Here is a 24,672-nt window from a genome sequence, read left to right on the forward strand (position 1 = left end):
TGTCTAAATAATAGTTCTGTTTCAAAATGATGTGTAAGGTTTTGCACAAAATCACAAAACAGCTGCTCAGAAATTTGGTTTTGCTGATTGAACTTTGAAGATGGTTTCACAGTATTGAGTTCAAATATTAATTGACAGGTTATAGAACTTGGTTTAGTCGGAGTATTTGAACTTATCCGTGAAACTGTGACCGACCACAAGAATATTTGTTGTAAAGCTCTTTCAGCTTTACTCAACATGTTGCAAGGACAAAAACTGGAGGGGATGAAGAACGAACCTGATCAAGTCTTAGGTGGAACTTCTTTTATCAAGATTGTCTGGTATAAAAAAGTTCTGCGCTGATTAAACATTTTCTTTAGAGAACTTGTTTCAAATTTTGTTGGAACTTTCAAGACTTCCTCCTGAAGAAGTAAAAAATAATGAGAATGTGGATGATCTGTCGAAAACGTCACTTCCAGGCTTAGGAGCGGTTCCTGATAATGTTGATGGTTGGTACTTCTAACATAACTTTTGCACTGATTCTGCGCAGTGTTTCCCAGAAAAAAACTCCTGTATATTTCAGTCTCTCATTCCATTCCATCCCTTGCATCTTCTTGCCTCCTGAGTCTGGTTTTTGCATGGGGAAACACTGGGAAAATATTAGCTGTTGTCACGTCGTTCATTGCCGACTGCTCAAACCACAAAACTCCTTTGTACATAAAGGTGAACTTGTTCTTGTTTACATTAAACAAATTACATTTACATTTGACTTGCTTTTAACTTAATATATTTTTAAAAAAAGGTTAAACTTTGAATGTCACTGCTTAATTAAAGTTGTTCAAAATTTTAAGTTTTTTATTTTAGGTGGGTAGATTTGTAGATTGTTAATATTTAATTCTTGAACAAACCTCAGATTCCAACATCATTTGTGAAACTGCAACAAATGATCATTGCAGCAGTTTTGAAAAAAGACCATCTTTGTCTTCCGTATAAAGTTGGAATTAACAAATCTGCCATACTCACAACTTGGAAAATACAAAGTCAGTTCTATATTAATTTTTTTATTCACCATGATAAACGAGACATTATTTATAATTGCTCATAGCTTGTCATTTTTTTGATCAAAACTTAACTTTTAAGCTGAAGAATCAGACGTGGAGATATCGTCAGTGCAATGTGATGGTTCCTATATTTTCACTTTACTGCATGACGGACAACTGCTCAAAATTGGAAGTGGGTATAACGGGACAGTAGAGGGCAGAATATACAAACGAAGATCTGTGTTTGACTTACAAGGATGTTCAAAGCTTACTTCAAATGAACCTTCCCAACTCTTATATGCAGATGTAAGTTTATTTGAGGAAGGGCGTTAAGTTTTTATTGTGCTTACTTCTTGATACAAGCAGTATAGCGGATGTATCTGAATATTTAATGACATCATAATTTAACACATTAGTTGTAAAAACCATGCACAGTAACAACATAACTATTTTCTAATGTTATTATTTGTGTGCTAGGTTTGGAAGGTTTTGTACAATCCGGTTTTCATGCATAAATGACAATGCCTATTCTTGGCTAAATATTGACATGTACTTTTCCGGCGGCATATCCAGAGTGTTAACAGTTTAACTTGCTGAAAGTTAGCGAACATTTAAACAAACTTCGCAATTTCATTTAAATATACACTAACAAAAATTTTATCAAAAAATAAAACAGAATGGAATTATTTCGTCCATGCTTACATTTAAAAAAGGACAATTTATTGACGATTTTTTCATCCCAGTTTATGTTTTTTGTAACAGGGAACGCTGTTTCTGATGACGAGTTACAAGTCTGTTTATTCAATTAACTCAGTGACATTAAAGGATAAATTGGTTTGCACATTGTCATCACTCGATGGGGTTTGGTTTAGTGACGGACAAGGCATTGCTTGCATGATGAAATGCTCACAAGAGGTTAAATATTTAACCATAAATATGTCAACATATTTGTAATATTTCCATAAAAGTCCAACTCGGGTGCAAATATTTTTTTTAAACCTTGGTAGAAGAAAAATGTATTGTTTTGAATCAGCCAGATGGATTGGAATGACTTTGATAATATTTTTTTGTTTTGGTTTTAGAAAGTTTGTTTTTGTTTAAAAAGCAACAAATTAATAATCATTGTTATTATGTAGGATGTGTACAAACTGAACAACTACAATCTGGAAGGTGGAAAACTTGTAATGAAACGATCAACATTAAACGTCCAACCAACTCAAAAACATCTTGTTGCTTTGGGAAATTCACTTGGCTTCAGCCCGTATGTTGAAAACAACTCAAGTAAGATCTTACATTAATTGTATGGGCCACAACTTTGTGGGTTGTAGTTTATGATAGGTATCAGGAAACCCTGACTTTTTCACACAAGAGAGATTAACGACCAGTGTCAATGTGATCTTTTATTTCAAATCACACAGAAATATTAATTTTGCATAATGGCATTGTCAGTTTCTTCACTAAAGAAATATTTGGGATTTTGTCAACTATCGGCCGTAGGTGATGTTTGTAACTTGAACTGCATAAAATATCTTTGAACATCATCCATGCGTTGGTGGAACCAAGCAATATCTTTTTGTTTCATTTTTTTTGTAAATTTCAAAGTCTTTGAAATTATTTGCAAGAAAGAAATCTGCATGTGTCTTAGACTACTTAAGAATAGCTTACTTTCGGTTTATCTTAATGTTAGTCTAAGCAACTGATATTATCCTTTGTGTTTAGCTCATGAAGACATCGTGCAAGTTTGTGTTGGAAAGGACTTCTCAATATCCCGGAACAGTTCTGGAGCTGTATTTTATGCCGGGAAATCCGAACTGCTTGGTCTTGGAAAGGTTTGTAAACTTCAGATGTTCCCATTTTATGGAACATGTTGAACACTTTCTTGGTGTTTGTTGAAACTTCTCATTTGATATTATTGATTTCCTGAAATCAATTGTTCCGAAATAAGCACACGAAGGTGTGTTTTATTTTAGTCTCGGAGCCGGAAAGTTCTCACCCCGGAATCTCTTCCACTGTCGAGTTGTACAAAAATATCACACATATCTGTGGCGCCAGACGGTGGCCATGCTATCCTTATAACTGACGCTGGTGTTACGTTCTTCGTTGGAACGTCGCGTAGAGGGGAAGATGGAGAGTCAGGTAATGTGAAAAGTTTGTCGGCTGCACTGACGAGAAAATTATCAAAACATTTGTAGCTCACTTATCATAATTGGCTCATTTGTTTCCACATGTGGAAAATTATTTGTTGCTACTCGACTTTTTTTTAGTGATTGAATAGTTATCATGTAGTTTTATGTTTTTATAATTTGACTTCATGCATTTTATAAAATAAAGTTGTTCCAAATTCATCATGTTATGTTTATTGGTGTGACAAGTTATCCCAGTTATTTAACCTTGATTAACTTTCTTATCACCTTAACCCTATGTTCATAACATGATGATCTGATGAAATATCTTCAACGTCAGTGACAACTTTTTAAAATATTTCAGTAAAAAATCGTCGACAGCCGCAGCCCCAGAAACCGAAGCTGATGAAGAGTATGCATGGAAAACATGCTGTGACTGCATGTTGTAACGCTTGGACGAGCGCTATTGTTACCAAGGATGGAAAACTTTATTTATTCGGGAAAGATTCGACGCAGGCAGACAACAAAACTGGTGATAATTTAATTTTACCTGAATCTTAGTATTACCCTGCCTCTAAGAAAAGGTTATGACTACTAACATTAGGTTTACTGGTTTCTCAACCCAGACATGCATGCCAACATAATGATCTTGATAGCTGTCTACGTGGAGCGATCCTGCCAATCATACAAATGCATATAACATTTCTACACTATAAACACTAATTAACAAGGAAAATTATTCATTGTGATGAAACAGCAGCAAAAAGGGAAACTAGAAGGTCTAGGTCTGCTCTATTTGAATTTGTACTGGCCCAGATATAGAATCCAGAATTTCTACACAAAACTTCCCCAGCATTTAAGTGTGGTTTCATGCATTACAGGTTTGGTTTCATCTTTACACAATGTTCATGTGAAGGATGTCGGTTTGGGGAAAGCTCATGTTGTGGTTTTATCGAACGACGGCCGTATTTGGACGGCCGGTGTCAATAACAAGGGTCAGTGTGGAAGACAAGAGGGGATGACCCCTATGGCTCTGCGCATGGCTGAAGTTGAACAAGAGAAAGATGGTAAACATGCAAAAACATATCTAAATATTGGCTAAAGATTCATTAAAATAAATAACTGGAATGTGACCTTTTTCTTTTACTTTGGAGAAATAATCTTCTCAACATTTATCTTATAAACATATTTGTAAATTCTTGACCCAAACTGGAACCCTTCATCAGTTTCGATGCCTGAGGAAAAATCGATGGAAGAAGTCCAGCTAGGCAGTAGCTTATCAGGGAATGCCCCTATCGCTCCGATATGTTCCCCCGACAAACATAAGTGGAGGAAGGAGATATGCATGGTGTGTGCAGTTTGTTGCGAGTGCACGGGTTATGGATCAAGCTGTGTTAATTCTTCCCTCACGGGGAGGTACCCGGGGACGTGAGTATCTGATTGCTTTATAATAGATGTACGAGATGTAGGGAATTCATTTTTTAATGTATTTTGTTGCTGATGTTATTAAAAATCACACTTGTATGTTTATAACCAGTTGTTCCAAGTATAATGTGTCTTCATGATGGGTTTACAGTAAAATATCATGTGCTAATAAGTTAGGAACATAAATACTACTATTTGAACTCGTAAACTATCATATTAATGTTTTTATTGCAGTCCATGTGGTTGCGGGGTTGGTTCGTCTGGTTGCTCAAAATGTGGTTGCTGTAAAACATGCGCTGGGGAGGCCGACGTTAACCACGATGATAAAAGTAAGTTTACCATGTTTTCAACAAACTGAATCTATTTGTACATCTAGTGGGTGACACTGTAACAATGACTTTCAATATTTTCGTTCCAAAATCGATGTTTTTGCAACACCACTTGTTGTGCGTGACACAGGTGGAAACTTCATTTTGAAACTTTGCAACTGTAACAATGATTCCTTGCAGAGAAATGGTCTTTCCCCCAACTTGCCCAGGATGCCGAACTTCCATCAGGAGTTGAACAACCTTCACCTTTCCTCCATAAACTTGCAGCTTTTTATCAACACAAGAAGAAACAGAAACCTTTACAAAGTTCCAAAGATTCTGGCAAAAGTGAGATGTGTATTCGATACTTGGGTGTTCTGAAGGTCAACCAAGGTTAAACCAGCTGAAATATTTTGCCCAAATATTTAATTTTCATTTTTTTCATTTTCTTGTGAATAAATTTATGTTTTATTGCAGGCAACTTGTCGGGCCAGACTGGACCGGAAACACTCACAGAAGCGAGCAAACTGGCTCTGCTTCCACTCCAGCAAATCAGACTCGACAAAAATCTTTCAAAACCAGTCCAAGTATGTTTCAGTATGTTACTATAGGAAACTGGTTGTTACTTTATTATGTTGTTAAGATCATGTGTGGAGCCCACCATACAATTGTGTTGCTCGAAGATGGATCAGTTTATGGATTCGGCCAAAATACTCACGGCCACTTGGGACTTGGGGACAAGTTGAACAGGTAAAGTGTTGTGTGCTTTACTTTGTATTGGTTTAATAGTGAGTAATTGGTATACTCAGGAACACATTGACACACATCCCAATAAGTGAAAGGATTGAACAGATTGCAGCTGGAAGCCATCATTCTCTCTTTCTTTCAACTTCTGGAGTCGTTTATGGATGTGGGAATAATGATGTAGGAGAAATTATTGGTTTCATTGTAAACGGTCTAAAATAATGAAATCCATGGTTTGATATCAATCACAATAAGTTCCATAAACTGAATTTTTCTGCAATATAAAATAAACTAAAATAAAATCATTATTTTTTGCACTGAGACTATGTTAGCAACTTTCTGAGCCCAATTTGTAAATCAAGCAACTTTTTTTTAGAGAAACCAACTTGGAGAGAAGGTTCCGTCACTTGATGGCAGCACAGATGTGTTGACACCAACAAAAATCCTTGAATTTCAACTTTCAGATAAGGGTAATCCCCCTAAAGCGTCATGGATCAGTGCATCTCACACAACTACTTTTATTGAATATGAAGAGGTAAAAATTGTAATGGTTGAAGACTGTGTGTGTTTGGTCAGCTATTTTCACACTTATGATGAAAACAGTTTGAAAACTCCATAATTACCAACAATTTGTTGGCATTTAGCTTTAAAATTTTTCGAATATTAAAAACTTTGTGTATTTTAAGGTTCTTCTGAGCTTTCCCCAACTTCAAAGTTCACAGATATTTTCTGACAGCACGTTTATTGGTATAAGTTATCGACCAGCTGCGCATTCATCCAACCAGGTACCTTGCCATGTATTGACAGATGTGGCAATCTATAAACAAACGTAATATGTGAGGTTTACTTTTTTCTGTGGGTAATTCATGAAGCTTCATAGAACAAGCAGACAGGGTGTGTCTCACCTGTAAGGTCTCATCAGTGCAGTTGTTGACAGTGGCACTGTGCTAGCCTTTAACACTGGCGGGCACACTAAATTCCACTTTGTGGTACCGTTCGGGTTGACGTCGATCTGTTGGGTACCCTATACTGAGTACCAAACAACAGAGACGGACCACTGTGGAGCGTCTGCAGCTTTCCAATATTACTTTTTTTTTGCACTTACATTATGATCAGGGTGTTGATTTATGCCTTTTTCGCCATTCTGCGTATTCGACACGCGACGCCACTGTTCAACACGGACGGCGTGAATCAATGTTAAGTTACCGGTATGCAGTACCTCGCACAGACCAACGTTAATGTTGTATACAAAAGTGCATAAATTAAATTGCTATGATAACTTAATTATGTCTAACATATCGGCCACGCCAATCTTGTAACATTCACATTGATTTTCTTAATTAACATGTAGTTGTCAATTTTTAGCCGCAAACAAATATTTCGAAAGAAATTTGTATTTCGAGTCTTTACCAAACAACAGCATTTAACTGAACCGGTTACAGAGTGTTGAAAACTTAATGGCATCATCGTTTGGGATCCCCACCCAAAATATTTTTTTCTGTTTAAATGGCTAAATAAATGCAATGGCAATAAATTTTTGGACAAAATCCATGCAAAAATCTGTCAGCACTTACTTTAACATTCAGCGAATAAGCACGTTATACCTAAAACTAACCATTGTTTCCAAACATGGAGCATTGTTACCGAACACGTGGCATTGATACCGAACATGTGGCATTGTTACGAAACTAGTACCATTTTTCGTTCAATCAGACCATTCTAAACTTATGTAAGTACAAATATCATGTAATCGAAATAAGCCTGGTCATTTTCATGCGTTAGTTACCAGATACGACATTTTTGCTATTCGACATGCACAGCAATTTTTCTCAAGATCTTCGACACGCAGAAAAAAATCAACGCCCTGATTATGATATTATTGTATCCTTAGAATGTTAAACCATAAATTATATTTAATTATTTCCTGTTTTTCAGAATACAAACAAGAATCTGCTGTTGGTTGACAAACATTCAGGATGTTGTAGGTTGTTAAGTGAGAAGGACAGCATCAGTCTTTGTGAACATGACCTTGTTTGTGTTGATGTCCCGCACAACCTACTGTGGAGGTTCGTACAAACCGCACAACAGAAATGTTAAAATTGTTTTGTTTCTATGAATTCTACCTGTTATTGGTGGTAGTTCTGTGAAAAGAGTGTTAACATCTGATGTAGAGTGGAAAGAGTGGAAAAATTAACATTTATTTTACTTCAGAGTGAACTCTAATGAGTTGACAGTTCAATCCTATGTTCTGTCTGGTTGTACCAAGGAGAATATTGAAATGCTTCCCACTATTTTACCAGAGGTAGCACTTGAAAGGTTTTGGTTACCATTGTATATTTACCACTTGTACATTCTTCAGCTTGCGATTACCCTCCAACCTGGTTCAACCATCACACGGACACAAGCTGGGTTGAATCTGCTATCGTGTATTGACACTCTTGTCACTAGGTGTCCCACTGGCATGAGTGTTACCCCAGGAACGGAGCAGGACTCTGAAACAGAGCAAGTTTTGTCAGAAAATTTTTGTTTGTCATTTTTTAAACAATGGTTGATATTCAGGAAGTCCCAGAAAAAGAAAATTAAGGAACCGCATACAGCTGATGAATATAATACAGTCAATAGATTTAAAAGTGAGTTTATTAAGTTGTGAAGTGTTTTGGTTAAGGCATGGCAAACACTGAATACAGAAATCTATGCAATAATTTTACAAATATTGCAAGTTTTTTTTCTGGAATTTTTGTTATGGTCAGGAAATATAGCAATAAACTTTGTGGAGTTTTTGTGTTGGTTTTTTCACATGAAAAAATGGAATAAGTTAAACTCGTCAGGTCATGGAGGGGGCTGGGGATACTCTGTTCACTCAACCGAAGCGATTCGATTTATGTGTGACACGGACATTTTGCTCGGAGGGATTGGAGTGTTCGGAGGACGTGGTGAATATTCTGTGATTGTGAGTTTGTTTGAGGAAGTCGGGGAACTGGATATGCAGGGTGAAGGGGAATTGTTGGTGGAAACTGACAGGACGCCTTACGAGTGTGGATTCAGGTTTGGAAAATTTATTGTTTGAAAGTTTTTAACCTGGGATGATTTCAATTGAGGTTTGCAAAATATTCAATACATTGTTTGTATAAAATGTGGGGGATTTTTTTAAATCTTTAGATATTTTGCATCTAGTTGTTATTTAATATTCATAAAACATGCAGAAAATATTTTTTTACATGAAAAATGTAGAAATCAGCCTGTTTTGCTTGGTGTATTTGAATAAGGCATCAACTGAAGATGGAATTTTGTTGCAGTTAAATTTATAACTTTTTTAACAAACATTTTCTGTTTTTTTGCATTCATGAAGTGCTTGACAGCTTGTTAATCCTTTAACATTTACGTCAACATGTGAATTATTTACAGAGAAAAGTTTCACGCTTTATTCGACGAACCTGCCCTGATATCAAGTGGTCAGTGGTACACAATTACAGCCAAGATTTCAGGACCCTCGAGCGACTGTGGATCTCACGGAAAGGAAACTGTTGTGACATCTGATGAGTGAGTTTGAATATTCAACAACTATAATGCTGAGAGTAGGCATCCGTAACTGCAATGCTTGGTGTATAATATATCTGTCTCCGACACACAAAACCTGTTGGCAATGGATTAAAAAAGCATTGACGAAGTAGGTGTTTACTTACCCCTGACACAATCTGATTTTTTCCAGCATAAAATTTTCATTCCGTCGATCGAAACGATCCAACAATGGCACCGACGTTTCATCAGGCCAGATCCCTGAGCTGTTGTATGCCCTCCCTACTGTGGTTACTCCAGTAGAGACGAGACCTCCCACCCCTCTAAACCACATCATTCCCGTCCAACAAGTCACCAAAGATTTCTTCATGAATTTCAATGAAGTAACATACTTTCTGTCAATTTTTATGTTACCTGCATCACATAATAACCTTAAAACAGAGTTCCTCAACATTGTTGCCAAATACAATAGTTGTTTTATTTTTCTAAAGTACACCTCCATTTTAAGTTGTTACACAAGTGAAAGTGAAAAGTTAGAAAACCTTGACCCAGAACATTAATAAAATTTGTGGATTTCTGAATGTAGTGTTTTGTATAAAGTTTTTATTTCCTAAATGTGCAAGCAAGTTATTGTGTTACTTGTTAAATTTAAGTTGTTGTTGTTTAAACCACTATGCATTTTATTTCCTTGAGTTGTTTGAAGTTGTACAACTTGCAGACTGTGTTTGACACTCTGCCCTACATTCTGGAATGGAGTCGGACTTCTCTGTTCATGGACGTGAGCAGGAAATCGACAAGATACGAGGAACAATCGGACAAGGTTGTCACGGCGATGGAACAAACAGCTTCAAGCGTGATAAAAAACCTCTCGTATGTTTTTACTTCGTGCCTCCGTCTGTTGAGGGTTGCGATCTCACGAAGCCTCTCAACCTCAGGTTGGTGAAGAAAGTTTTGCCATTTATCAGAATAATAACCAACAAGTACATTATGCAAAAATCTGGGGTCATTTACCTAATGACAGCAATAAAACCTACTCATACATTCTGTCTATTTCTTCGTTTGTGGCAAGTGGTTATGTGGAAATGTACATGACTTTTTGTATTAACAGGAAATCATCTTGACTTTGGTTCAACCAACTTAACGGCTCAGTTTATTTCATTGATAGAAGGGATTCTTACTGACGGAGAACTGGACGCTGCTTTGGAGGACTGTAAGATAATTTTATTGTTTCTCAACACAAACGTGTTCCAACTGTTTGTATGTTTGCTTAATATGTAACCATGGCTCAGTAAAACTAACAAATCAGAGGTAATTGAACTTTGTTGCATTTTTCAGCAAAAGTGATGCCTCAAGATGACCAGGACTTGGTTGTATCATCAGCAGTTACCATGGTTACCGAGTGTCACAGAATAAAGTTGGAATGCATGGAGATGTTACATCCCTCCCCACCACAGAAGTGGAATTACCTTTCCCAAGCTTTGGAAAATTACAACACTGTATGTACATCACCTGTTCTTCATGGAAACTTGTTTATTGTATTGCGTGATAAAAAATAAGTGAAATTTTTTGTTGGTTTTTGAAAGATATATTTGTGACATTACTTCTATTATACCTAGTGAGTAAAATAGTGATTATAATTCAGGGCTCGGTTGATTTACGGCCGCGAGCGTCCCGTTTGCTTGTAGCAGTCCTTGATGCTCTCTGTCAGCCCTCGATAAACCTCGTTCAATGCCTCCCTCTGTTTCCTCGAACTTTCTCCAACCTGGCTAGCATCGCATCAGCTGCCCAGTCACCTTGTGTTGGTCCAGGTGAGTTCAACTTAATTGTATATGAAGTAAACAACTCATTTGTTCTGAATCAATTTTGTCGATCTTTTAAATTTGTTTTTATAACTATAGTACTTTGATACAAGACTGAATGTTAAACGTTTATATTTGCACGAGCTAGATCTCGCTTCCTTTTCATGAACAAAATACAACATAGAATAAATAATGTGAAGGTTTAGTTTTTTACTATATACAAGACATTGGTCAATACTGAAAATGCCAATAATCAGGGCAAAGTCACCAAATGACATTGTTAGAAAACCCATGGATTTTGTACAAAAGTTTTTAACAAAAATTAATTACCAAGTTGTTGTCACTCATAAAACACAATGTCCGACAACAAGTTACAGTAGTTCTTCATCTGGAACGAATTAATTTTACAACTTTATGTGTAATTTTGATTTTTTACAAACTTTATATTTTGGCAGACATTGCAACTATAACAGACACCCCAATGCTGATACGTGCTGCTGGTTTTTATGAAGTTGCCAATATCCTTGTTGAAATCGCTTGCTCACCAGCCAGAGTCCTCGTCCAACTCGAAAAACAAAATATTTTTCCCTCGTCTCATTCAACAAACTCCCAAGCTTTCGTGAGATACTTTTGTTTTGATCGAAAATGTTTGTCGACTGAACTTGAGAAAATATGTGTTTCAAGGTTAAAATATGTGTTTCAAGGTTAAAATATGTGTTTCAAGGTTAAAATATGTGTTTCAAGGTTAAAATATGTGTTTCAAGGGTCAATTAATGGTTAAGTAGTGAGTAGTTCATTTTATTTGGGCTGAATGTGTCTGTTGTTACTAGTTACATGCAAACATATATAAATTACTGTCAGTTTGAAAACTGTATTTTCCCCGTAGTTTTCATCCTTCCTGTTAAACCCTGTCCAAGCGTTGGTGAAAAGTTCCTGCAAGTTTCTCACGACCTTGACTTCTGACCTCGCTTACAAAGCTTGCGACAATGCGAAAAATCAACAGGATGAAAAAAATAAATCAAAACAATCGATCCACAAAGCACAGAGGTAACACAATGTGCGGATAATCCAGCAAATTTATTTGACCAATTATGCTGAAGAATCTTTCTGTAATTTCTGTATTTACAATGACCTAGAGTTGTCAAATGACAGAATGTTCTGACTTTTTAAAAACTGTTATGTTTGTATGTAAGCAATGTTTGTTGTAAAAACTAACACTTAATTTACCCTTCTGTGTAACAATGTGTGTGCAACAATTGAGCATGATGTTTCAAACGATTATTTCAGGTTTGAGAAAACTGCCAGTGAGCGATCGTGGAACACTGGGAATGGATCTCCTGACGCTTTGTCATTTTCAGTTGATTCTGATGGAATTAACATCGTTGGGTTTGGTTTGTTCGGTGGAGGGAAAGACAGACACAAATATGAACTTGAACTCATGCAACAGGTAGCCCAACTTCGCATGCACAAGTACTAGTACCTTAAAAATATTGTTGTTCAAGGTTGTATCAGGTAGTGAGAAAGGTCATGTTCGTTGGGAGACGATGGATCTCGTGAAAGGTTCCTACTCATCCGATGATTGTGGCTCTGATAATATCACCAATATCAAGCTTAACAAACCTGTACCAATACTGGTATGCTGGATGAATAACACTGATTTTGTGGCAGGAATAACACAATAACACAATTTATCAAAATATTTTGCAGTTCTTGAACAATTTTGCTTGATTTTATTGCAACCTTGTATTTTAAGCATTGATATTGGTTGTTGAACATGTGGCTGCATTATATTTCTAGAAAAAACAGGTATATGCGGTTTGTTTGCACAACGCTGGTGAGCAAACGTTTTGTGGTGAACAAGGCCAACCCTCGGTGGAGGGTGATGATGGAACAAATTTCTTCTTTTCTCATTGTTCACAATGCATCAATGGAAGCAGTGTTTCACGAGGACAATTCCCTGTCATACTTTATCAAAGGTTTGTCATATGTTTTTACAGTAATTCGGTTAAACACTTAGTTATTATCAGGTAAGTAGTTGTTAATAAATATTTTTCACGACATTATACAGAAATATTCGTGATGAAGATCTGCCCACGTCCCCCAGTGACAAATGGATTGGCACGGCAACCACACCAGCAAAAGCAACCCTGGCATATCAACGACACGCTCTCAATATCCTTGCCCTTGTCACTGAATCGAGTGTGGAGATTTTTAACTCTGTGCCATGTTTGGTCGAAGAAGATGACCTTGAACATGACAAAGGTCAAGTTGACGTCACTGTGGATGGTTTGAAGAAAGGTGAAGTTTTCTCACAAAACGTTGGAAACAAAATTCGTGATTGTGCAAGAAGTATTTTGAATTCTGGACTGGTTACTGATCTTCTGCCACAACTCTTCTCGGACATTGGCAAGTTGAAACATTGTATTTCCTGGCGATCATGCTGTAGCTTACATAGTATCAGGTGGTCAACAATATGTATCTACCAAATATTAGAATATAATTCTGAAAGTTTTTCAAGTTTGAAGACATTCTTTTTGACAAACTTTAGCAGAAGTTAAATTCTTATTCTCCACTTCTAGGTGTGTTAGTGAAGCATAACGCGCATTGTGCTGTGGAGGTGATGGATCTAATCCGCGATCTTCTTCCACCCCTTATCAACGTCCAACAACTCGCACAGTTCGATAACATCCCATTGAATGAGAAAGCAAAACTTTTCACCGTTACTGTCGAAAGCAATCATCCATACAAGCTCGCAACTGTTTGCCAAAAAAAGGCAAATTGTTTAAATATTGTATATACGAATATATGTTCCATTGTACAAGAAATTATGTGGCAGAGTTTGATCAATGTTATTTATTGTCATGTTTACAACAAAGTGTAAATGAATGAATCATTATCAGGTTTCGTTCCCTGGCTCAGTTAAGTGGATGGTCGTTGAATTCTCCCACAAATGTTTGACGGCACAGCGTGAAGACTTCCTACAACTTTATCTCGTGGATCCAAACCAGAAGACGTCAAACTTAACTGAGGTTAAATCAAAGTTCTTGAAAGTCTCAACATGGTTTAATGTCTTCCTTGTGTGATAGGGAGTGGTTACAAAGGTGTCTTCGATGAAATCCTGCCATCAAGTTCTGAAGAAAATGTACCAAGATAAACACTGGCCCCAGAAAGCTGTGTTGTTGCCAGGTTAGAAAAGTGGATTTGAATTACAAGATCGGGTCTGCAACACTTTGATGTATCCCGGTTTGAATCTATGAAATAAAATACAAAGCGTAATTTTTTCGTGCATGCAGTGGATAAAGTACCAATGTAACAAAGCTTAAGGTTTTTTAGAGAACTTTTTTAATATGTGGCCGTTGTTATTTCTCCAGGTCATGAAATAATATTTTCTCTTGAAACTGCATCCGATTACACAAACAATAGAGATCAGAAACCAAATCTTTTCTATGGGTTTCACTGCACAGTCACAGGTTCAATATATTTGTTATCTTATTCAATACTCAACACTTGTTTAACTGCTCTCTGAGTCATGTTGGAACAAAATGTTTTTATGCTTTCCTAAAAACCTACGCGATTATTAAATATATCTTTGATTATTGTCAACAGGATATGAGAGCATGGCGTTCGCCAATAAAAGTGATGAGCTGGTGAACAAGTTAACGAATACAGCTGGTTTGTGTGCAATCAACCTGATGACACTGCACGACCAACTATGGGATGGTAAGAATGTGAAATATTAAGAAAGCTGATTTTATCTCCTACTTTCATTCTTATATATTTGTAAAAACAAACAGTGACATTTTTAGTGTGGTTTGTGTTTCAAACTTTGATGTGTCCGCTGTTGTTGTACAGATGATGTGGAACCAAATTTGAGCAACACTATTGACGACAAGATTGAACACTTGAAGGTGATAGAGAGCAGTGCAGCGGTCACGCTTGAGCAACATTCATCCCTGTTTCTTCCTGGTTTGCATTTAAATAATTTCCCGGGAGCGTCAGAAGCTCTCACCGGTGATTTGCCGATCAACGATGGCTCAAAGGAAAAACAGTTTCTGTTGGATTTTGTTTCTGCAACTCCCGATACCAGTGGAGGGAGGCTGGCAAGGTTGGTGATCTTAAGTTAAACTTTCTTAATTTAAACATTTTTGTGATTTAATTAAAATTGTTTGTATCGTAAAAACTTTTATGTCAGTGATAACACCACAAAAATATTGAAACCTGTTGGGCACAAAACCAATTTATCACTACCATGCTATAACTTGTCACATATAATGTCATAATTGATTGTAAATCATCTGTTTGTTGCTGTCATAGATGGCTCCAGCCTGATTCCTATGTTGATCCAAAGCACTGTTTGCTTCAACTCAACGTGAAAACACTTTTCCACACCCTTCCTACATCTGTGACGATAATTACACGAGATCAATACGGACACGCTGTCCACGTTCCAACACTGAAAGTTGAATTATCTGCCAAACCCCAGCCGTCAACACACTATCTCCCACCTGAGGTTGGAGGAACCTTTGGTGAGTTGGGATCACTTCTGCTTCTTGTGTGGTCGAACTAATGTGTGTATGGAAAAAATACAGTATTTGTTTAAGACAGGCTCCCAAGTTTTAGGGGTCACAAACAGTCAATGTCATGCAAGGTGAAACATATAAAGTAAGCTCCCCCCCAAGAGTTTTTAATTCGTTTTTATTAAAAACTGTTGCAATAACATTATTAAATATAACTGACATGATGACGTGATAATATTGTGAGTTTGGAGAACTCTGATTTTGTTAATATTGCTCTATGTCATCAGATATTTCTCCATGCGAACCTGCACCAGTATTTGATGTCCAGTATGAAGCCACCAAGCACAGAGACTCGCGATATCACTCAATATCTATGATGAGAGCTTACAAGAAATATTCATTCGAGGAACTACGACTTGCCTACCCCCTGAAACGAACATTGAAAACTGAAAACATTCTTGTTGCAAGTGTTGGAAATGGTTAGCACTGTGTAATGCCCTGGTAGCAACATTTTATTAAATTCATCAACCAGTTTGTTACCTTACATTTTTCAACTCCAAAACCATAGAAATATTTGGAATAGTTCTAAATCTAAACAGAAATAAAAACAACATTTTTTGCTGCAAATGAAACAACAGGATCCCTTAAATTAATTGCTGGATGCCAAAAATTAAATGTAAAAATTAACTATTGTAATGAGCTTTTCCACTGTTAACCCAAATTCATTTGTTTCAGGTTTTCAATTGAGAAATATTTGTCCCTTATGCTTCTATGCAAACATCATCAGTATCAAACCTTGTTGAACAAACCACCTAAATTTGTCACAGAAGTTGTTATATCTAATAATAAGTCTTTGTTAGGGGTAAAGCTATCGGGAGATGTTGATAACATAAACTCACATGTATCTTGGAAGGTTGATGAAATATTTTCTGGATTAACTTCAGGTGAATACCGAGCCACTTGGATTCCGACATGTGCCACAACATACGCCCTTCAAGTGACCTTGGACCAGCAATTAAAAGGTCCACGACAGATCGTTGAAGTATCTGAGACACCACAAGGTTGCACAGAACGACCGAAAAACCAAGCGTCGATGTTGTTGAAGATGAGCAGGAGGTACCTGAAGTTTGCCACCAAGAACAGCAGAGGGCTGAGAATTAGGAACAACCCAACCTTGCAGAGTCCGCAGGTAAAACTTACTGAATAGAAAGTAAGAATTTTATTAAATATGAAAAAATTAAACCTCAAGTTTGGCTGTGGATTGATTGCATAGAACTGTTAGTTTGTAGTGGTTTGTGATGTTTTTGTTGCAAAGTGATTACTGTTTTCGACTTTGTAGAGTGGTCTGCTTAAATACGGTGACATCATCGAGTTTGTTGACGAGACGAGGAACTCTGATGGAAACTGGGTCAAGTTAAGTGAGGTAAAGACTATTTAACATGGGTTTATTGTTGGAAGAAGCTTGAACACACTTATGTATATTATCATATAAATCACCTTTGACCAGTTGTCAGGAACTATTTACATAATGCATGCCAGTTTACAATATCATTAACAAATCAAATGGGTTTGTGTGCAAACCTATTGCATGCAAACCACAGTTTGTTGATTTCCTTCTTTTAAACATTTGATATTGCGTTTTAAGAAATGGAAATATCTCCTGGTTAATTTGAACTTGTTGCAGATTCATTTAATCCTATTTAATTTTTCAGGCAAGTACACGAAGGTATTGCAAGGAAGCTTGCTATCCAGAAGCTTGGTGTATTTCCTTCCACAAACATAACGGAAGAACTTTCCTGGTCCCTGTGGAAATTTCAGACAAACCTGTTTGTGGTGTTGAGGGGAGGGAAAAGCCAGCTAATGGCGAACAAACAGCGGTAGCACTTCATCGACATTTTATTGCAACTACTACGAGAATACAAAGTTATTGTAATTTCTACAACAACGTTATTTGTAACAGTAATATGTTGACAAAATCTCATTAAACTTCCATCATTGTGAAAAAAATGATGAAATAAACCTGAAATTGATCTCTGTGTAAATAAACATGTTGTCGTATATTAAATAAGTTATTCATTTATGTTTTTCACAACACATGTTACTTTCCGTACAAGCCCGTCCCCAAGCCTGACACGCCAACATCTTCAAAGTTCGTCAAATCTCCATTTGCTAAAGACCACAGTGGGAAATCCCCTGTTTTCTCCAGTCCGTTTGCCATCAAACCACCGAGGAAAGATGAGGTTGATTGGGTGGAGAAGGTTCCGGGGAGTTACGCGCTGGTTAAGTGTGGAAGTTCAGGTCACAACATCAGATACAAACCAAGTCTCAAAGCTACACCTGTTGGTAAGTAGGAAACCACTTTCAACCCATACATAGGTGATAGGCTGTCAAGCATGTATTTAAAAGAAATCATCAAAGAACCCTTTAAAAAGGTTTAATTCATCTGATGAATGAGCTTTCATTAATGTAACAAAAATCATATGTTCCATGATAAGTTTTTTGGTTGATATAGAGTTTATGGAGCACTGTTGCATGTATTAAGTTTGAAATCTGGATGTACAATCAACTTTGTTATTAACTATTGAGTTACTTGTCCAGTAAATGTAGTTTTGATTCCAGCTTCATGAGCATTCACATGACAATTGTTTTCAGGAAAACTTGCACCCAGAAGTTGCTTCACAGCCGTCAGCGTTGTCAGAAATAAATCGGGAACGTGGCTTTCACTCCATGAGACCGATGCCACAAAGTAAGAAATACCGTATTGGGCTCAACTCGTGATAGCAGAAAGATTTTGTGGTTTTGGTCGTAAACTCTTGCTTTGATAACTGTTTGTGTGTAGACACTGTGACGATTCATACGACCCAAGGTATGCGTGGACCTTAGCAGTGTCAGTCGACGAAATCCTTTACATCCAATCAACGGAAGGCACACAAGCAAGAGTTAAACCCAAGATTGCATCGAGTCCAACTGTCAACATGAATAGATTAGTTCCGCACGACTCCATGGTTACAAACTCTTCTGCTGCAATTCGAGGGGCGATGCTCGCTAAAATGACAAATCCATTTAACAATGCGCCACCTGGTGGACAAGATAGTGAAGCTGTTGACCTACTTGTTGCCTCCTCATCTGCTATAGAGAAGAAGACTAAAGTAAATAAGTCGCACATCAAGAACTTTGTGACAAACGAAGTTAACATGGCCATCGAGAAGGTCAAAGGTCACCAGAGGTCGTCTTCTGATACAAGGGTCATGACAAAAGGTAATTCTCCACCATCAATCAGGTAGCGGAAATATTTATATCTTTGTGTTATTTGTAACAGACATAATCAATTACTATCTTTACTGGAAATAACAGAGGATAAATAAGTGTTCAAATTATTTTTACACAATCTTTACACAATTTATTAAAGAGTTGCTCTTTATTGGCCAACATAGAAATATTCTTGTCACAGTTAAAAGTAACGGAAGGGAATCATCCCCACGAGGTCGGTCTAAACATCACGGTTCAAACTCGAGAAGCTCGACAACCACTAGGAGTCACTCTTCTCCTTCCACAAGGAGGACGGGAAGACGCTCGAACTCCCTTCTCATCTTCTCCACCAAACAAAACGGAGATCATGCCAAGAAACAGGTACCTAATATTCGGGTGTTTTTGTCATAAAATTGGGAGCAGCAGCGAACAAACATATCTCAAGTTAAAAGTATTTATTCTGCACAAATTTGTTCTAAAATATTGTTCTATGCCAAAAGCTTTCTGTTTGAATTCGATAAATTAAAAACGTATTCTAACGAAGAAACCATGACAAAAAAAATGTTTCCATTTGTACAAACAAAGTTATTGAAAATGTGAATTATTGTTGGTACAGATTTCTGCAGACAGATCGCAGAAGGCGAGCAGAAGAAAAAGTCAAGATACTGATGAATATACAAATGGAAGTTTCCTCGCATACACAAGGAAGAAACAAACCCACCAAAAAAAATCTTTGGGTTTGTCTAAAACTTCCCCTCCAGCCGACAAGGTCATTCGTGGAGGTCAAAAAAAGCTGATGGATATATTGACCAATCACATGATAACCACATCTAGTGAACCAGCCAATAGCACAACAGAAACCCCCACTGAAGCAGCCAATCATATTGATCCAAGTGTCGATGACATTCCTTTCATAGATGACGTGGTTGATATGGAAGGGAATATTTTATCACCGAGCAAACCTAATGGCGAAATTGTGGATCATGATGTCATGGAACAACATAAAGATGGTAAATCACCTCCACCATCTTCCAACAAGAAAATTACAGTGACAAAGAACGTCAATGAAAATTCGTGAGTTTGTTTCATTAAATTGGTGAAAGGCTGGGTAGTAGCTGTCGGTTTTGCAGTTTTTTAAGCTTAAAAACTGGAAATCAACTTTTACTGAAAGAAACTATTCGTTAAATTTCATTATAAGTGCACAGTTAATTCCTTGCTGTACCAGATTTCTAATGTTTAGTATTCGGTTACAGAAAAGCACATGCGGGGAAATGGTTTCCTAAAAAGTTTTCCAGTGGAGAGATGTAAGATATGAATCACCCACTCTAAATTACACATTGATAAACTCCAATCTTGTACAGTATGAAAACCCCCAACACAGCTCTATCACCTCTAGTGGCTGAATCTTCCCGATCTGTGTTTGCTGCATTTCTGTGGCACGAGGGAATTACTCATGATGCGATTGCATGCGCTTCATATTTAAAGTTTAACCAAACTCATCGTTGTCATGTGATCGAATACATTAAACAAGGTGAACATCATTGTTTATTTCATGGAATCTTTGACAAACTGTTGTAATCATGTTTTGTAGGTTTATTAAATAAAGACGGAAGTGAAGTTCAAACTGAAGGTAAACTTGTTGATAGTTTGGTTTCTTGCCAATGTTTAAATAGGCTTTGGTCAACTGTTGATAGCGTACATATTGCAACAAAATTTCAATCCGTCACATACATTTGTTGTGAAGACATAATTTTCAAATATGATTTGTGAATAATATTTGTGTGGTCTGTACAACACACTTTCTGTACAAACGTTGTTTATTGAGCATGGTTTTGAGAATGATTGCAGTGATTCCCATTTGTTTAAAGGTTTTGAGGATGATTGCAGTGATTCCCACCCACCTGATACACTGGTGTATCTTGCATTGTTTTGGGACAAACTTTCCGACACCGTCACGAAGATAGCCGTGAGAAACCAGGTTTGTGGGAGTCATATATGTTCACCTCCCAGACAACCTAATTCAACTCTGTACAAGTTGTTTGCATCCTTTTGTTGATATGTCAGATACAACCGATATACATGTAAACTTACAACAAACTATTTGTAAATTTTCCCATCACCAGAATCTCCCCCCACCAACTCCTGTCAATCACAACTTGAACAGCAGCAAAATCCAACAATCTGTTGTTAAACCAAACAAGAAGCAGAACCAAGAAGTTGCTGCAAACGACATACAAGACCCCAGGGTAATGTTTACAATTACCTTATGTGTGGGTGGTTGATTGTCAATGAAATTTTGAAAACTCATTGTTTATAAAAACGTTTAAATAAACCTCTAGCTATTGTCAGAGAAGCAATAATTTCACATGGATTGTAAAATAAATTGGTTCAATTTGGACTGATTTTGTGAATAATGTATTTATTGCAGATGATGATAAAAGTGCCTCCGTTGAAGCGGAAAGCGTACCAGCGACACTACATCCCACAACTCGCTCAAGCACGGAAGAATATCCAGGGTCAGATGTTTGTTCCACCATATCTTCCTCCACAACCTGATCTCGCTGTGGATCACTTCAAAGACACAATGTGTGATTTGTGTGACAAGGTTCACCCCTACCCTGTCACCTACCACATGAAACAGGTCGGAATCACGGTCATATCTCGAATATGTTTGTTGCTTTTTAGCGTTTAATCATAATCAGTAATTACCAATGATGAAGGTGCTAATGAAACTTCTTTCTTGAAATAATCAATAAAGTATTGACTTAAGTTTTGAATATATTATGGCAATTATTGTCATTTTCATGGTGTTTTGAGGTTGTTAATTTTTAAACAGTTTTTGGTTGAACCCAAAATAAAAAAAATCATGTGATAAGTTGTTTTTTAGGCTCACCCAGGTTGCAGTAAATATGCTGGAGGTCTTGGATACAACAGCAGTGGTCATTATTGTGGGGGTTGGGCTGGAGAGTGTGGGGATGGTGGAATAGGTGGAAGCACTTGGTATCTTCTCTGTGTGGATTGCCGTGGAAAGTAAGATGGAATAACTTGTATAAATATTTGTTTCACATGTTTGCTGACAATCAGGTACATGGCAAGCAAGTCAAGCGGTTCAGATTCATCGAAGAAAGATCAAATTAAAACTGTGGGAGATTGGAAGAAACAATTCCACAGGAGTTTGTTGCAACCTGCCAATGCACACCAGGTAAGTTGCAACAACAAATAGTCCAATGTTTATTATCATGTTGGACGTCACCCCTGAAATATATTACGGGAATTACTGAGTATTTGTCATCGATAAACCAGTAATCACTAATAAACAAAAAAGAAACTCAATGTGAATGTTTCACATAATCTGCAACAAATGTCTTAAAACTTATTTCAGATAATGAAAAACAATTCCATGTTCTTGCTGGATCTTGTCAGTTCATCAAATGCATCAACATGCTTAGAAATGCAAAAGCTAAGCAGTACAGGTAGAAAAACATGAGACTCTAATGTTGTTTATCTGAATCTACGATCTTGTTACATTATTCCCAGGTTCTGAACAAATCAATAGCTGGAAGGAAGAAACTAATCCGGGGAAACCCCCATCATGGGATAACACAGGTATGTTTTGAATGAAGTTGAAAGGTCGTAGTACAATGATACTCCACTCTAGATCTGCTTCCAGTTTCAAAATTCAGCCACTGTCCATTTCCTGCTGTACCTTGCTCATATTTGTTAAAAATCGGTGAAGCGAAACAAAGCACTCCCTCCAGCAATAAAGAAACGTAAGAAGTTGTCATGAATATTGCCTGAATACAAGATTGTTGAACAATCGCTTGTTTGTTCCAGAAGTAAGTTTCGTCCCGGAAGTGAATATAGGAATCGTTCTCTATCAAGTCAGGTGACGCCATCTAGTGACCATTTTAAGGATGTGTTGCAAAGATTGTCGACGACACCAGAGGCAACACCATTGAAGGTAAAATGTTTTGTTTTTAGAAAACAGACATTTTTCTGTCAGTTTTAATGTGGATGTGTTTGTATGAAATAAACATTTAAATAGTTTTTGCTCATGTGTTTGTATGCAATAAACATTTAAATAGTTTTTGCTCATGTGTTTGTATGCAATAAACATTTAAATAGTTTTTGCTCATGTGTTTGTATGAAATAAAAATTTAAATAGTTTTTGCTCATGTGTTTGTATGCAATAAACATTTAAATAGTTTTTGCTCATGTGTTTGTATGCAATAAACATTTAAATAGTTTTTGCTCATGTGTTTGTATGCAATAAACATTTAAATAGTTTTTGCTCATGTGTTTGTATGCAATAAACATTTAAATAGTTTTTGCTCATGTGTTTGTATGCAATAAACATTTAAATAGTTTTTGCTCATGTGTTTGACCATTTCTTAAATTAATGATATTTTATGTAGAGTGAGACCAAGAACTTCTACCGCAAAAGTCGACTGATGCGTTCGGTGTCGACCGGATCCCAACCAAGTGGCCAAAAACCCAAACACAACAACAACGAGGACAATTGTAAGGAGTTTCGCTTTAAATAATCCTGTGTGGCTTGGCAGACTGACCATAATTTTTTGTCTTAAACATCATCTGAATTTGTCTAAGATTTTAAATTTGTGAATTTTTTTTTGTTTTGGTGTAACTTGAAGACCATCTATTAGCATAAGTTTGTTTCTTAACAAGTGTTTGTATCAGGTACTGGATCCCACCTTTTACACCACCCCTCACCTTGCATGATGAAACTTATGAAGCTTTGTGAGAATAACAACATCGCGAGTGAAGTAGTTTCTCAATCAAGCGTGTTGGCCTTCGTCATGCAACGTCATGACCTCAAATCCCTACACTTGACCTTGCAAATGACCTTGAGAAGAGCGGCATTGAGAGTTTATGTTTTACAGGTTCGTCAATTATTTTTGTAATTGGCAGACAGGACCAAGGGTCTTTAAAGCAGACTTGCAAAGTATTGTAATATTATTTGTGATGTATAAATAATTAAAAAATTATCACACCTTAAATATTAAAACTGACATTTAATATTGTTTTAGGCTATGACATGGTTGCTTCGAACTGTGCTAACAGAGAATTGCATTCATGATATTTTGTGGTATTTTGTCTGTGCCCTTGCTGAGACAAATGTGACGGATAACAAGAACGAGACCAAGGTTGCAGAAGTTGGGAGTGAAAGTGCTGATGAGGACGTGGAGGTTTGTGCAAATAATATTCTTGGACCTTTAAAGAGCAGTGCAAACACAGACCTTCTGTGTTTGCTACATGTTGAGGATTTGTCAAATAACCTACTTTTATTTTGTTGAAGGAAACGAAAGCTTTGTGTCAGCATCCAGTAAAACACATGGCTTTGGCTGGACTTGATTCAATGAGACCACTTATAGAAGCTTTCCATGGATTTCTCCAAACAGTATCTGATATGATGATGCATCTACCACCAAACAGTCCTGTACAACTAATGGCCATAAGGTTAACCAGATAAAGATTATCATCTTACATATTAATTAACCTGTCATATACTATTGGTATTATCAACAAAAATATGCTTCTACTTACAAAAATTTTGCTGTGCTTGTAAAGGCTTGTCTTTATTTGTAAATTGTCCCTATTTTCAGAACAAATCATGTAGTTGACTTGGTATAAGCAACTGTATGGGTGATTTGTCTTCAATTAATTCGAAGTTAGTTTTAACTTGGTTTTGTTGAAATCAGATGCTGGAGTTTAAGAGTCCTTCCATCAGATCATCATTTTCTCCATGAAAGTCAGGTTTTCTCACATATTAGTGAATTGCTCTCCAAGGTCGATGTCAAGGTCAACAATTCTGAGGTCACTCCTATGAAGAAAAAACTTGTCAAGGTCAAACCAAAGTCATCGTCTTATGTACCAGTGGATGCTGTGAGTTGAAATGATTATTTAATCACAAAAATAGACAGCTTTAATTACATTTATTTCTGTTGAAGCCA

The 24,672-nt window shown here is 36.8% G+C and overlaps 1 protein-coding gene across 1 annotated transcript in view; it reads left to right on the forward strand.

Moving 5' to 3' along the window:
- LOC145913515 (E3 ubiquitin-protein ligase MYCBP2-like) overlaps positions 1–24,672 on the forward strand; it is a 37,796-nt gene that overhangs the window by 1,098 nt on the left and 12,026 nt on the right. Inside the window, exons 5-73 of the mRNA XM_083001213.1 lie at positions 139–292; positions 360–488; positions 563–702; positions 893–1,019; positions 1,120–1,325; positions 1,782–1,934; positions 2,156–2,300; positions 2,739–2,848; positions 2,990–3,155; positions 3,507–3,674; positions 4,024–4,209; positions 4,369–4,570; positions 4,802–4,896; positions 5,077–5,223; positions 5,353–5,462; positions 5,519–5,625; positions 5,685–5,799; positions 5,996–6,154; positions 6,306–6,404; positions 7,555–7,685; positions 7,831–7,921; positions 7,979–8,125; positions 8,183–8,249; positions 8,448–8,664; positions 9,025–9,159; positions 9,329–9,518; positions 9,854–10,070; positions 10,244–10,345; positions 10,471–10,631; positions 10,778–10,943; positions 11,390–11,553; positions 11,821–11,981; positions 12,222–12,381; positions 12,437–12,568; positions 12,732–12,910; positions 13,003–13,340; positions 13,514–13,707; positions 13,835–13,963; positions 14,021–14,120; positions 14,306–14,404; positions 14,541–14,654; positions 14,787–15,039; positions 15,249–15,460; positions 15,739–15,930; positions 16,396–16,640; positions 16,791–16,874; positions 17,164–17,328; positions 17,566–17,794; positions 18,104–18,197; positions 18,291–18,709; positions 18,903–19,081; positions 19,317–19,774; positions 19,948–20,004; positions 20,062–20,231; positions 20,292–20,330; positions 20,569–20,678; positions 20,824–20,946; positions 21,129–21,341; positions 21,588–21,730; positions 21,785–21,902; positions 22,083–22,173; positions 22,238–22,306; positions 22,359–22,470; positions 22,535–22,661; positions 23,116–23,221; positions 23,399–23,601; positions 23,749–23,907; positions 24,018–24,178; positions 24,421–24,604. Of these exons, the coding sequence (XP_082857339.1) occupies positions 139–292; positions 360–488; positions 563–702; positions 893–1,019; positions 1,120–1,325; positions 1,782–1,934; positions 2,156–2,300; positions 2,739–2,848; positions 2,990–3,155; positions 3,507–3,674; positions 4,024–4,209; positions 4,369–4,570; positions 4,802–4,896; positions 5,077–5,223; positions 5,353–5,462; positions 5,519–5,625; positions 5,685–5,799; positions 5,996–6,154; positions 6,306–6,404; positions 7,555–7,685; positions 7,831–7,921; positions 7,979–8,125; positions 8,183–8,249; positions 8,448–8,664; positions 9,025–9,159; positions 9,329–9,518; positions 9,854–10,070; positions 10,244–10,345; positions 10,471–10,631; positions 10,778–10,943; positions 11,390–11,553; positions 11,821–11,981; positions 12,222–12,381; positions 12,437–12,568; positions 12,732–12,910; positions 13,003–13,340; positions 13,514–13,707; positions 13,835–13,963; positions 14,021–14,120; positions 14,306–14,404; positions 14,541–14,654; positions 14,787–15,039; positions 15,249–15,460; positions 15,739–15,930; positions 16,396–16,640; positions 16,791–16,874; positions 17,164–17,328; positions 17,566–17,794; positions 18,104–18,197; positions 18,291–18,709; positions 18,903–19,081; positions 19,317–19,774; positions 19,948–20,004; positions 20,062–20,231; positions 20,292–20,330; positions 20,569–20,678; positions 20,824–20,946; positions 21,129–21,341; positions 21,588–21,730; positions 21,785–21,902; positions 22,083–22,173; positions 22,238–22,306; positions 22,359–22,470; positions 22,535–22,661; positions 23,116–23,221; positions 23,399–23,601; positions 23,749–23,907; positions 24,018–24,178; positions 24,421–24,604 (10,827 nt within the window). The remainder of the gene's footprint in view (positions 1–138; positions 293–359; positions 489–562; positions 703–892; positions 1,020–1,119; positions 1,326–1,781; positions 1,935–2,155; positions 2,301–2,738; positions 2,849–2,989; positions 3,156–3,506; positions 3,675–4,023; positions 4,210–4,368; positions 4,571–4,801; positions 4,897–5,076; positions 5,224–5,352; positions 5,463–5,518; positions 5,626–5,684; positions 5,800–5,995; positions 6,155–6,305; positions 6,405–7,554; positions 7,686–7,830; positions 7,922–7,978; positions 8,126–8,182; positions 8,250–8,447; positions 8,665–9,024; positions 9,160–9,328; positions 9,519–9,853; positions 10,071–10,243; positions 10,346–10,470; positions 10,632–10,777; positions 10,944–11,389; positions 11,554–11,820; positions 11,982–12,221; positions 12,382–12,436; positions 12,569–12,731; positions 12,911–13,002; positions 13,341–13,513; positions 13,708–13,834; positions 13,964–14,020; positions 14,121–14,305; positions 14,405–14,540; positions 14,655–14,786; positions 15,040–15,248; positions 15,461–15,738; positions 15,931–16,395; positions 16,641–16,790; positions 16,875–17,163; positions 17,329–17,565; positions 17,795–18,103; positions 18,198–18,290; positions 18,710–18,902; positions 19,082–19,316; positions 19,775–19,947; positions 20,005–20,061; positions 20,232–20,291; positions 20,331–20,568; positions 20,679–20,823; positions 20,947–21,128; positions 21,342–21,587; positions 21,731–21,784; positions 21,903–22,082; positions 22,174–22,237; positions 22,307–22,358; positions 22,471–22,534; positions 22,662–23,115; positions 23,222–23,398; positions 23,602–23,748; positions 23,908–24,017; positions 24,179–24,420; positions 24,605–24,672) is intronic.

The sequence above is a fragment of the Ascidia mentula genome, chromosome 9, assembly GCF_947561715.1.
Source record: "Ascidia mentula chromosome 9, kaAscMent1.1, whole genome shotgun sequence".
NCBI classification, from domain to species: domain Eukaryota; kingdom Metazoa; phylum Chordata; class Ascidiacea; order Phlebobranchia; family Ascidiidae; genus Ascidia; species Ascidia mentula.